Here is a 14774-nt window from a genome sequence, read left to right as displayed (position 1 = left end):
AAGTCAGCCGCGAACCGGATGAGCAAAGACTCGTAATATCGGAGATGCATCGCATATTCAAAAAGATAGGAGATAGGTTTCTCGGTTGAAATCGACTTTAGTGAGAAAGAGGATTCGCTGCGGTTTCGTGGAATTGGTTGAAGCGTTCGTATCTCTGATGGTCGCCATTTTTCCCGGCTCTTGATGCGCACATTTTTATATGTGAATTTGAAATTTATTCTATTCGAAGGCGCCACAGATTATTGACACGTCCCGTAACGTTTAAAAAAACAAGTCTAAGGTTTCCAAAACACGTTCTCTTTTTTGTCACAGAGCTGTCTCTTTTCGATATTTTTAATACAACGAATAATAGAAATATATTTCACGAGAGAAATAGTATTGAATTGAATTTTTTATAGATTTTTTTTAGATATTCATATTTATTTTAATTTGAAAGTTAACATGTGTAGTGACGTTTTATTTTATTTCTTGTGGCGCACTTAATTCTACTTAAAATTGACTATCGCAGTTTATATTTTTGAAACTAAAATATATATTTAAATAAATTTATTGGATTCTCATTTAAAGTCATTGAATTGCGAGACTTAATTACTGCAAATCAGATTTGTTTCGAAGAAATTTTGGATTTCAGTTTAAAATCAAGAGCGATGGAATTACAAAATCCAATTATCGTAAATCTTGTTTTTTCAGTCGGCTGCGGAAGAATTTCAGACTCCATTTGGTCTCGAGACAGGCGATCGATCTACGTGAGGTCATAAATTTTGTTTTCCACGCTGGCCAGAGAGAAATTTATGGTACTAGCCTAACGTTTGATTAACTCTCTAACTTAACATAGGATGCATCGTCAGGGTTATTGACCGATGACCGTCATCCTATTATTGTTCATTAAATTAACTTTTCTACAATCCTGTTAATTTAAATGAACGAATGTCGTATATGTACATCGATCATTGTCGACAATATTCATTTATCAGTTTTTATATTACACGTACATTCATATTTGTTAAAAAAAAATATTTATTGATATATGTGACATATCCTATGAGTAACGGCGCCTATCAATTATCGAATAATCTATCGTCTCGTATACTGATTGAGCTGACACCTATTACCGACGTAAAAATACTTGCATGCGCTGATATAATCTTTGTCAATCCGAGGGTCCTGGATTACGCAATTCTAACCTGTAATATATGCGGCGAATTAGTAAGAGGATTATGGTCGTATACAATTGATGAATTATAGGATTGGCCAAGGTCGAAGAGACACGATCAATATAAGAGCTTTTCATAGTATATCAGGTTCTTGCTCTGAAAGCGTACCTAAAAGATTAAATTTTTATGCGTGTATCTATCTGAGATAAAAATTGAGGAAATATACTATTTTTTACATATAACGTTTTTAAATTCAATAATAATAGAATCATACACATTAAAAACTTTATAATATTTTTGTTTTAAATCTTATGATTCGCAACTTATAATATGCAAGTAAAATTAAAAATTAAATAAAATGCTTATAAACAGATTGAAAACTAAGTTTTTCATCAAGTTTATTAATATTATAGGTATTATTTATATCTAGCATTACATTATTTGAATATTGAAATTTCATTAATAATTTTACTTTAAATATATATGTTTCCTTGAATCAAATCAAAGTAAACATCTATAAAATTTACCTGCTAAAGTGGCATGTATATATAGTGAAACTACGATATTTTCCAAACACCTAAGGTGTAAACTAATCCAGGTAGCACTGTTCGTTTTATAAACGTTTTCTAAACGTATCTAATACGAAAAGATATGTTTAGAAAACATTTGTAAAACGAATATGTGCTACCTGGGAAGTAATGTAGAAGTAACATTTATCATGAATTAAGTATTTTTCGTTCTAATACGTGTTCTGTTTTCTGAACAATAAAACTTTGCCGAATAAAATTCGTGATCATGTTATGACGCTTGTGAATCTTTTTATAATTGACGTATATGATGTTTATGCAGAAATAGAGGTCGTTAAATTTGATTATATATGGTACATACATATATAATTTGGCACAACTATATATTGTTATAATTAAACATCATCTATATCATCCTTATTGACAACTGCCTTTCGGGTGAGTGATTTTTTCTTTGCCAATTTCATTTACTGCGTTGCGGCGGCAACATGAGGTTGCCTGTACAAATACCCTTCATCCCGTCGTCTACCTTTTAACGGTCACTAGCTAGCTACGAGGCTACTTCGACGATCGTAAGCACGAGTGGCGCATGGTACCGCCGTCTCGATTAGGCGAAATGGCTCTGAGAGAATTCACGGCATGTGGTGCAATATTGCTACGTGTAGATCACATTGTGCCAAGTTGAAGGAGGCGGAGGTGGTGACTAGATTGTCGAGTGGTGGTTTAATATACGCTATATACATATGAACGACGATATAGAGTGTGTGTATCGTTTATATACATATATACGTATATATAACACACGTGTGCGCGTGTATATCGATATCATTATTACATCGGAAATTTTTATAAATTTTATGTCGCTAATACTTGTACTTGTAGTGACAAAGAAATTTTCTCTTGAATATCTTTCTTATTTTTTTAAATTATCCATTGATTGATGTTTAAGCACATAAATGTATATGTCAGATAGAACACGCAGGTTGTTATTTAACAATTATATGACATAGGCTTAATTCACAATGTGCAGAGGCTATTGATATTTGAAAATTAATGTTTGTGTTTCTCAACTCTGTAAAATTTTTTTATATGATTTTTCTAGTTTTTCAATCAATTCGCAATATTTACATTAAAAAAAAAATTATTTTTATTATATACATATAAAAAAAAATACTTTGTAGGTAAACATTGAATTATTGAGTTATCAAATTGACTAAGATTTTTGCAAATTGAATGGACTGGGGTATAGATCTCGGCTTACTGAAGATCATTCCGAGTTCGACTCTGAAGCTCGTGGGAAGGACGCAGCTAGACCGAAAGAGCATCTGCCCGAAATACCTTGTAACATTCTCTAGGAGCATATATACACTTACATACTCACATGCACGCGGGAATTCCCTGTCGTGTCAGAACACAAAGCCCCACGACGCGAAATTTATTTAGGGCTCACGTTGCACAAATTGCTACGAATTCGCTGCGACGTGAGCGTCTGGAAATTTTCTCTAAGCAATAAGAGCGGGATTAACCAAATGACAGAAATTTTCAAACGATAAAAATATTAAGGCTAGTGAAAACTAATTTTATTATTATAATGCGAAAAATTCTTATTGTTATCGTTAATTTCAAACTCAAATTTCTGAAAATTAAGACGTTATTAAAATTTTTTTTATCATCTAATACATATTATAGATAGATATTAATTGCTTCTGATAAAAATATATAATTTTACACACGGATACACTACGACAATACCTTTATCTCTAATTTTTTTGAAATATAAAAACGAATAGATTTCTCAAAATTGCATTTAATACAATTATTGTACTATTCTCACATATAATTATCTTTTAATGTTTATGGTACAGTTATAAGTCTGCATTGTCAAACTAAATTAGTTTTGTCGAGATATGGGCATAAATTATATAGAAATTATTCACAAATACTATTTTCTCGCATTCGAAGACATAATTCAGGATTGTTCACGTAGACATTAACACGGTTCTTAATAATGTTTTCCAAAATGGATCTCTTCTTAACCTACCGATCTAATTAACTTTACTCCAGTCTATCCTGTCGCGCGAAATCTAATAACTGCACACTTATAGTAGGGATATGTACGCGTCCGTGTCCTCCTTTATCCTATCTTTATGTCTCTTCCATTTTATGCGACGCGCAGCAAATTAGTTCGTTAGTGCCGGTTGCAATGTCTTGCATAATGGATTCCCGACGTGAGCAAGGTCCCTTCATGTCTATAGTCGATTCAGCTATACGCTCGACTAATTAGCTTGCCTTGACGTAGACACGGCTGTTGCACGTATTATTTACCGACAGAAACAATCGTGCAGTGCGCTGACCGAGCATAAAGAACTCTCGCTTTCTATCGGATTGTCTTTATGCTCGCTTTTACGAAACTATAAATTAAGCGTGAAACGTGATATAAAGCAGCTCTTCTGTCAAAGCTCTTCTTGACAAGATTTTATTTTTGTATTATTATTTTGTCTTTTATAAGAATCTCATTTTTTTATATAAACCTATCTTGTTGCATTACTCTCTTTTACTTTGAAATATATACTAAAGTGTATTCTCTCGCATCATTTTTATAGTATACATTAAATTATGTGTGTGTGTGTGTGTGTGTGTGTGTGTGTGTGTGTGTGTGTGTGTGTGTGTGTGTGTGTGTGTGTGTGTGTGTGTGTGTGTTTGTGTATCTGTATATAATAGAATATATAAGATATAAGGCGGAGAGAAAAGTTTTCTGTGAAACACGATCGCGGAAAGTAGATATTTATGTTTGTTGTCGCCTCGCCTCGATTATAATGCAATCGTAACGTAAAAATTGCACGTCTCTCGTAAAATCACAGAAAACGTATTAAATTCGTCTTCCGAAATAAAAAGGTGTTACATAATTATATATTAAATTTAACCCTGGAAAAAGATTCGTGCTGCAACTGAAGATGAAATGAATTCTATATAAAAATCAAGTTGACTCACCCTTAAGTTCGTGCCTCTCTTTCTCGTCGTATTATGCATCACACGTTCATGCCATTCGTGCATTATGCATGTTTGCAGGTACGTAAGGTCGAAAACACAGTTGATCACACTACGGTGTGTTAGACGTTTAACCGTCGCGCGCTCTCCCGTATTCATGTGCGTGGCTTTGTGTCAGATAAGGCATCGTGCACGTATCTGATCATGAATGCGAGAGATATCCGCATGCAGTACTATCGAGGGTAATAAACGTAACCGAAGTGCCTGCGGAATCAATTCGCATATAAGATCTAGAGAGCGACGTCTTGCATTCGGTGAGCACCAAGGATAGTAAATACGTCAGAGCGAATTCGCTTCACGAATATGCTATTAGCGGTTGTTATCGCGCCACGAAATGTCATTCGATCTTTCTGAATGTAACTCGAGCATTCGAATTGGTTGCGTGTATGTGCGCATCCATTTCGAAACCGATATCATTTCGATGAGCGTAGCGCTTGCATTTCGCATTCGTATGCGTGCACGAGATCTTGCATTTAACCTCGGACCCATGCTTTGTGTCAGTATGTTAAATGTGAAACCGGGGAATACACAGCGAAGCAAAATGGTCGACCGTCTCTCCGCTGTGTATTTGATTTCCCGTACTTTAATTAGATTTTCCTCATTTTTTGCTACGCTCATGCTTTTCTGCAGAAAAGCTCTTTTTTAAATGGGAAGATTATATATTACTACGGCTAAATGCATACATTTTGTTTGTAATGATTAAAGCGCAATTTTTTTGGAATTAATTTCAGAGCATGTGTACCTATCGTTATTACATTTCGTCTATTATTAGTGTTTGTTTAAAAACTGCTACCCGAGGAGAAATATAGAAACGCGCATATGGGCGTGTACACAACTATGCGTCAAGTTTCGGATATAATTATACGTGGCTAAAAATGGTCTTACATAATTAAATAACTTTATTTCTCTCTCGAATACATTTTAATGCGGTACATGTGTTACAAAATGATAATATTAAAAAGAGAGAATACCTATAAAAGGACAGAAGCAACATACAGTTTCCTATTACTTTAACCAAGCGATTACTTAACTATGCGATTTTTTAGTGTGATGTGCTGAAAAAACTCTGTACGACAGGAAATATGAGACACGTGAGTGCAACGAACCCTAGTCATACGCGCTACGATATTATCGCGAAAGCGAGCTACCCTTTTTTCCCTTACACGCTACTATAATGGATATCGAAATCATGTTAATGTCAGGCGATGGTATATGTAATTCAGTTTCTATCGAAACTTCCGGATATTCTTTTTACGCCGTATCTACATAAACATTATTTATGAGAGACGGATAACTTTATTAAAACACAAAAAATATGTTTATTTAAATTACTAAATATATATTTAATAATTATATAAATTATGTAAATTAATTTTTATCAATAAATAAATAAATATTATTAAATACATATAAAATTTATTTTTAGCAAAAGGGAGTGTGTTTTGTAATTTATTGAATACTTTTTGCACATAAATATATAAGACGTACCTCTATGCTTTTAAAATTAATTTTTTTGAAGCAAAATATATTAACAGTCTAGACATTTATTTAAATTTTTATTTTTTTATTTATTTAATTATTAATACAGTAAAAAAAGAGGGCCTTTAAATGTCGATGCTGTAGCGACATTTTCAACGAAAGTTGTGTAACATAAATAGACCTTTAGCTGCTCGCACATTGTTTTGTAACTACTGTCGCTCGAGTAAAAGCTGAAAACCTCTGCTCTAATGATTTTGCATTTAAGCGAGATGGTGGAAACAAGTTTGCGGTAATGGTTCCTTAAGTGGCGTTTCAATTGCTCAAACGTACCGTTTCGGGTATACTATGTACGCGTAATTTCGCCAAAAAGTTTAATACTTTGCGCAATGCTAGAATATTGATATTTCTCATATACTGATACGCCGTTTCATGATAATACGAATAATTTTATTTAATAAGTTTATTTAATAACTTTATGTACTAAATATACTTTATATATTTTATATATGAAAATTAATTATAATATAAAATTATATATCTTTTTTTATTATTTTTGTGTATAATGCAAAGTAATAAGTTCGCATAAACAGCAAATGCGTACTATGTTTAAATATATTCATATTACTTATCGATATCTTTGGCAAGCAATATCCTATCAAGATAACCCATTTTGCGTGGCTATAGAAATTGCTAGCTATAATTCTGTAGATAACACAATGCAGTTGCATATTCATGAAGGAGCTGTACAAAATGCAATAGCCATTTATCTGTGGTTATATGGGAATTCAGTATTTCCAATCCCCGTTAATCCAAAAATCGTGAATGTAACCGCGCCACAATGGTAATGCGCGGTTTGCTGACTTTGAAAACCTGATTACTCGTGTGAAATTTAGAAGATACTCGCGATACTCTTTTTTTTTTTCGAACACGAAATATTCAATCGAACAACCTCGCGATTCTTAAATAAGCTACGAATAGGAAGAGTCTGGTTTCGCTAGAAATGCTTTTACATGATACCCACGTTTTGCAGGCAACGGTGCAAGGGGGACTCCGAAACGACATCTTTCCTTTCGTATTCCCAATGGTAAAAGATTCCACGTACAAGCAATCGTTTCTACGTACACGTAGTATCTAAAAGTGCTTACACTTCCCAAATGCGTGCTCAAATTTTTACCGAGCTTATGCAGAAACGAGAGATGGAAAACATTGAAGGCACTTTGTTTTTATAACGGAATTTTACAATATTTACGACTAATTTGTTCTACTTTTGTACAATGTAGCTAAAACTGGTATCTCACTTTGGGAAAATTCAACAGTTGACAGTTTAATTTTATTTTTAATAGTTCTAGAATTCTTGATAGATTAAACAAATAGTTTTGATCATTAAACAAATATCTCGGGACAAACTGAGAAGCCAAGTTTACTCTGCATATTTTATCTTGTTCTCCTATGATTTTTTTATATAGCATTTCTTGTCAGATTTTAAGCGCTTGAGAGTTCAACAATAGTTTTACAAATAGTTTTATGCATAAAAGTTATAAGAATATTAATTAATGCTAAAAAATCATTGGGGCATAAAGTAAGATGCAACGTAAATTTTTGGCGTTTAAGTTTGTTTCGAGCCATTTTTTTAGTTTAATGGTCAGAATTATTTGTTTAATTTATCAAGAATTTTAGAATTATTAAAAATAAAATCAAAACTTTCAACGATAAATTTGTTTCTATGAAATAAGTTGCCAGTTTTACACACACTAATGACACACATATTGATGAATATTTATAGACTCTTTTTTAACTCTCTTGACGTTGAAAGATTAAATTAAACTTTGACCAATTCAGTAATTTTAACGAGTTTGTAACCGTTACATATGCGCAATCCTAAAAGTTTTGATGCGGTAAAAGATCTTTTTATAGAAAGTATATATATATATTATTTAATTATTTTTATTACTTTTTTTACAATGTTAAAAAATCTATCATATTTATACTACCTATAAATTATGGAACTTGAAATGTTTCAATTTTTCTAGTCAAGTTTATCCTTTACTTTAAAAGAAACTCTACAAATACATGTTTTGTACTTTTTCCGTTTTTCTTTAGCTTGACTTTATTTCAATGAGATAATTGTACTTTGTGCGCCTGTCTTTTCATTTAAAAGAATAGAACTTTTAATCTTAAACCGTGCGAAAGTTTCCCAAAGATGTCTTTTATTTTATCAGAATTACATTTTGCAATTGGAAAACTCGGAATGATCGATAATTGTACCGCGTAAATCGCAATGCGCTCCCTGTATTTTTTGTTTCTAATTTCCATGATATATATTTCCCATTTCTTTTCAATGGTACACCCCAAACACATCGAATGTAAAGCTTTACGCTTTTCACTGCACTCTGCGAAATACATGATTAAAATAGGTAACACGAGAGATACGTCAATCGTATTTCACAACAATAAACTCTAGAGATTCGTTTTCAGATATGCCGTATCAAGTGACATCCAAAACTACCGAACACGTATTTCAACGCGGCCGCGATATCATATGACGTATATTTTCCGACTTAAGTGCTGTTCGCGCAATGTAAAAGCGAAATTGATGTATTACGCCGACTAGCATGTTCCGCTTCGATTCGCGCCGTGGCATGGCCGCAATAATGCTTGCGGTGTTTCGGACAGGTCCCCACTGCACAGCATTATGATCATGACAGAAACTCGAGAGCGCATAATTCCGCGTACTTGCACGTCTTGTCTGGCGTCTGGTATTATCCGATATCGGACAGGCCTGATGATGACTGATGGAAGTCGGCTTATTCGATTTGTCGTCACGCGAAGGCGGGGAGATGGTGAAAAAGTGAAGTGGATCGCAATTACGGGATTTCTGCCGTGGCGTCAAGCGGGGGAATTACCTCGTCTCGGACAACAATTAGTCCGGTTTCAAACTCTCTGTCGCCGTAACCGCTCTCCATTGTACGAGGAACCTTTTGCCGAGCCTGCGCGCGGCAGAGAAATAGGATTTTCCGCCTTTCCCCGCGATCCCCTTAAATCTCATTTCGAACGGACGTGTCTTTTCCCCTATTTTCAGTGTTCCACCTCTGTCGAAAGGAGTTTTCTCCAGCAAGGACATTAACTCGCCTCGATGTTGAGTCAGGATTTTTATCCCTATCTCGTTAGTTGAATAGTTTCGTTAAAAAATGTTTAGTTTCTTACGCTTATCAATTAATTCGAAATATGAATCTGATGTTAATTCCTTGTTAGCGATAATGAATTTGAGCAGGATGGAATTTTATCGTTGCAAAGACGCACATTGAGATATAGACGACGAAGTTTATCTCGCTGTCGACGGTGCAGCACAAAAGCTATTCTCCAACGTGTTTTCAAAGTTCAGGGACTGTCTTCTGACAATCAGAATAAACGGAAGAGGAAGTTGGTGCGACGGGCAAGGACCCTGGCAGTTTGAGAACAACTAGTTACAAATGATAAAATAACAGAGCTCATTTAATCTCTCACTCGCACGTTTCGTTAATTGACGAAGACCAGCATTGTTTCTTGGTAGGCAAACTTTGGCTATTTTCCTTTCTCTCCTTCCGCGCTTGTCAGGAAAAACAAATCGTGAATTTTCGTTAAACGTTTCGCAAAACCATGTCGATTTTGCACCTTTATTATTATTCAATTCGTATTTGAATCACATTGGATTTCTCGACAGATTTTTCATTCTTTCCATATTCCCATACTTAAGAGAGACTTAAGAGTATTCTAATATATTTTTTTTTAATCTTGGATATCATTTTAAAAGTCATATTAAATAGTATTAAAATTCATTGATTTTGATTGAAATAAAGAAGTTATTATTTGTTTATATAATAAAAATGTGAAACTAGTATTTCATATTTGGATGCTTATTTTTTATATCTTTTTGGAACATATTAAAACTTTTCGAGGAAGAAATTAGAACTTTATAAATTATATCAAAATTTTAAATATACATTAATTTAACGTTAATTTAATATAAGCTTTATATATTTTTATTCTGCCCGTGTAACTATATTATTAAAGCGGCAGAGAATTTAATTTAGCATGCTCCATTTATAGAAACAATGCGATCAATCACTAATACTTGAAAACTACATTCAGTTAATTAAAGCTATTCGAACCTAAGACGGACCTCGGAATAAAGGGTCCTGGGAATCTCGAGAATTTGCTCGCGTTCTTCGGTTCATTCTTCCAGGAAGGAATTTGTTTTATCGCAAGCGGCTAAACTACTCCCATAAATTACTTTTTCCATGCGATCAGATAATGTCCTCAAATTCACGCGCCCAACTTCCGCCGTAGATCAATCTCCTTGATTCTCCAACCTCGCTGGTTGGATAGGCAACCGAGCGACTCGCACTACTTGAGAAACTGCATTACATTACGCCAGTTTTCGGAAACAGATTGTTTCGAAAATTCGTTCATAATTGACGATCTCAGTTTGAGCTCTTTTCAAACAGCTATGTTTAAACTTAAACATAGAGTATGAACTAAGTCATTAATAAAAATCATTGATTGTACTTTTACATTAATATAATATGTTATAAGATTTCTTGTACGAATTTATAATTTATAATTCTTTTAAATTATTTTTGTTTTTTTTTTGTATTATATCAGCGTGGTCTTTCTATATTATCACACATAAAAAATTAAATTTTAGAACGATCGAAACATTAAATAAAAACTAGAGAATGGATGAACGAAATTAAATTATGCATCATGTAAATGCATCAAAATGGAATAGTGATGGCATTGTGAAATAGACGATGCGGATTCGGATCGATTCACGAACGGTAATAATCAACAATTTATTCCTCGTCATTTGATGCTACGTGTCAGAATTGTAAGCCTCGAGGCAACGTACGAACAATCGATTTTAGGCTATTTGCATTTCTATTTCGGCGCGTAGAGAAGGACAAACATAAAAATGTTACAAAAGTGCAGGGACATGTAGGAAACACAAAATTTTCATCGCACCGCGTGTAAATGCGGTACGACTGGAAAGGGATGGGTATATCACGGTAGACAGCTACCACGGAAATTGCCCACCTGCCCAGTTTCCACGATCTTTTCATTCCCTGGCCCCTATTTCGACGCGTAGATATATGATAAATCGAAGTGCATCGAGGCACTTTCTCATCCGGAGAAGAAAATACCGCCATGTGTAATGGAAATATTATTGAAATTTCATTCGCCATTCTTGCGTAAATATAAACTTTCACAATTAGTAATATACATAATTTTATTATACATTTCATGCTTTTTTACATCTATATAACATAATTTTATTCTCGAAATACAAATAAAATAAATGTAAATATAATAAATATAAATATAATAAAATATAATAAAATGTAATTATACTCAAGTTAATTAGAAAAAATAATAAATAAATAAACAGAGTAGATGCTTTTCTTTTCTTTCAAAAGTAATAGAAAGTTTTTTTCTTTGAGAAGTGTGAATGAATTTAAACAAAGATATTTATAATTAATCAATTTTTTTAATGTCTTTATGATCAATATATAATCGATATATTATTATAAAAAAAAAAAAAAAAAAAAAGAAAAAGATTAGTAGATATTCTTATCAGATAGTAAATGTCAAATCAAGTATTTGCCTTTAAATTTAAAAGAATACAATTTTTTATATGCATAATTTTAAACGCAATTTAATAAATTGCATTTTTTCAATTTAAAAAGTAAATGCTTGTTGTTTCACGTTTATTCTTATTTTTGGATATTTAAGAATGATTATCTCTCAGACTGTTGTACCTACTTTAATAATATTGCTTCGTGCAGTTTGCTAATACTGCCTCTATCATTATTATCCCTGTGCGACCAGTGGACATGACTGTGGAAGAGATATCGATTCTCTGTGGAAATCATCTTAATGTCGCCTATTCTGGCTACTGTTGAATTAAGGTTAATAATCTAGATGGATGTGACACTTATAAGAAATTTTCCTTCAGAAAATTTATAGCTCTCCATTGTTTTGTTTTTCATTAGTAGGTTCCATTCAATTTTTTAATCTTGTTTCTTTTTTCCTTTCCATTCGCCAGATGATTAAATTAGATAATATGATAAAGGTGTTATAAAGGTATCATATGTATAAAATTTTTCTCTTTAGTATATTAGCTCTGGATCAGTTACCACATAAGTTTATATATTATATTATATATTTGAATCGCTTGATTAATGTTTCATATTATATTCTATTATTTATAATTAATTTAATATTTTATAATGCGTTATCATATCTTATGCTTCCTTGCTGAATAATAGCAAGTAAATTATTAATATTATACGCAATTAAACGTTTCAGTGTAGAATTTTATAAAAGCTAAAGATACTTCGCCGGGTTGAGAAGTGTACGTTGGCACGCGCGTCCTTTCGCGTATTATACCGGATAGACCGTGGGTATAAGGATGGAAATTAGGAACGGTCTAAAGTTTGATAATTAAGAGAGCACTACTCGCTAGAGTGGTTTGTAAATTACGACGGAGTGCGCGCGTGGTTTAGCTACCGTTATCTTCTATATACGTGATATTCTAGCGCTATTGCACGTTAACTTCGACCTTCGATCCGGTCTTCGTGGTCCTCTTCGTGCTCCTTGGCTGGCGCAGTTAATGCCACTCCTATCCTCTTAAGATATCGCATTATCACTAAGAAGCTTTCCGCGCAGGACGAGGAACTCTCCGCAAGTATAAAAGTGGATCGGATTAAAACTTAACGTGGATCTTCGCATAATTGCATTTCTAACAAGCACGCTGCCCATTGCGACCTTTCTCGATTACACGAAGCTCTATTAAACGAAGTGTCGGGCCTGTCCGCAAGCCAAATCCTTCCTGCGGCGAAACTCATTACAGATTGGCGAATCCGAGCTATACGAATTAGTGACTTAAATTAAATTCAATTGACATATTAAACTGATAAATTTGTTTTTCTAGCTTATTATAGCCAATTGTAGAATCAAAAAGTCAGTGAGCTTGAGATTCATGTAATATATTAGCTCATTGTTATTTTGATTTATTTATTTTGATTTATTTTTTATATTTATAATGAAAATGTCGATTATATTTATGAATTTGTACATTTCGGTGTATGTGTGTGTGTGTGTGTGTGTGTGTGTGTGTGTGTGTGTGTGTGTGTGTGTGTGTGTTGCGAACAATGTAGTTCACTGCGGTTATACCGCTGTGTTCAAATTCCATTCACGCTCCTTCTATTCATTATCTTCGTTCGGTTCCGCGAATCTATCGCTCACAACTTCTGACTGAAGCTCAGGTCGTGGTGAAGTTAACCAAAACTTATATCTAGTTTATGCACCTGTCTCTTCCCTCTTATAATCTCTGTAAACGCGGCTGCGGCCTTTGCCGCAAACTGCTATTCCTGCGAACGCGAGATTGCAGCCGCTTCGTTGTAGAATTCGCAACCTGGAGCACCGAAGAGCATATCAGGTTTACGCACCGCTGGCATCATAATACCAAGCCCGATTCAACATAGTTAGCGCATCTTCTACTAAGATCTGTCGGTAACGAGCTCAACTTTCGACCAATTATCACGAATAGACTTTAGCGTGAGCATTCATGACCATTCTACCCACACTAAACCTCGAGTTTCTTAAGTGCAAGATACCGCATCTTTATGCAATTTTACGGAAATATAACTGGCTTTATTTACACTGCGCAAACAGTAAAAAAAACTCTTTATACCTTTTAATAAAAATTGCTAATGGAAAAATATTGCATAAATAAAGTATCGGTGATATTATAAATATTATGTATATTTTTATACACACAGCTCGTTTTTAATAATAAATAGGGAAATTATTGAAAAATAAGGTAAAGATATACGAAGATAGCTGTAAATATAAATTTTCGAAAATAATTCTATAAATCGATGAGACTTATCAAAATTTTCCTTGTAATATATTATAAATCATCATAGCTGCTTATGAAAATGACTCTGTATTTAATTTTTTTTAGACATAATGGTATATTCAACATTGATGTACGTACTTATTTTCTGCTAAACATCAAATGCAGAATTATAAGACAGGTACTGCCGGGTTATTTTAACTATAACGCTTTGCATTATTTTACGATTAACGTATTTATTAATAAGCTATGCAGCTGTAGTATTATAATTGTAGTACACGATATTCCTAGTATTATCTACGTAAATTCTAATCAAATTATATCTTTATTTTCCAGGTTATCCATGGCGTGCACATTGAGCCGGCACACGAAGTAAAAAAACGTAGCATCAGTCAACCAGTTCGCATCCTGTTATCTTACGACGAGAGTGTCTTTAGGTGAGTCAGTACAGTCATGCATACAAGATTCAACGAGATTTGTCGAAGGTATAAAATTATAAAGAGTTAGAATCGACTATTATATTGAGTCACAAATCGAGTTTAATTCGTAAACATGACAATTGCTTTAATTATTTTAAACGACATTCTCCTGCGAACAATTAAAAATAGAGGAATATTTAGCTGTAATTTTATTTATATATGAAATTCACATGTTTCTGTTTAGCACTGT

At 33.4% G+C, this 14774-nt stretch overlaps 1 protein-coding gene across 1 annotated transcript in view; it reads left to right on the top strand.

The window, feature by feature from the left end:
- The window catches only part of Invadolysin (leishmanolysin-like peptidase, invadolysin), a 251794-nt gene that overhangs the window by 103157 nt on the left and 133863 nt on the right, over positions 1 to 14774 (top strand). The window contains exon 3 of the mRNA XM_072903972.1: positions 14442 to 14542. Within this exon, the coding sequence (XP_072760073.1) occupies positions 14442 to 14542 (101 nt within the window). The remainder of the gene's footprint in view (positions 1 to 14441; positions 14543 to 14774) is intronic.

This window comes from Anoplolepis gracilipes, chromosome 12 (genome assembly GCF_047496725.1).
Source record: "Anoplolepis gracilipes chromosome 12, ASM4749672v1, whole genome shotgun sequence".
NCBI classification, from domain to species: Eukaryota; Metazoa; Arthropoda; class Insecta; order Hymenoptera; family Formicidae; genus Anoplolepis; species Anoplolepis gracilipes.
This window is presented reverse-complemented; position numbering and strand designations above follow the sequence as displayed.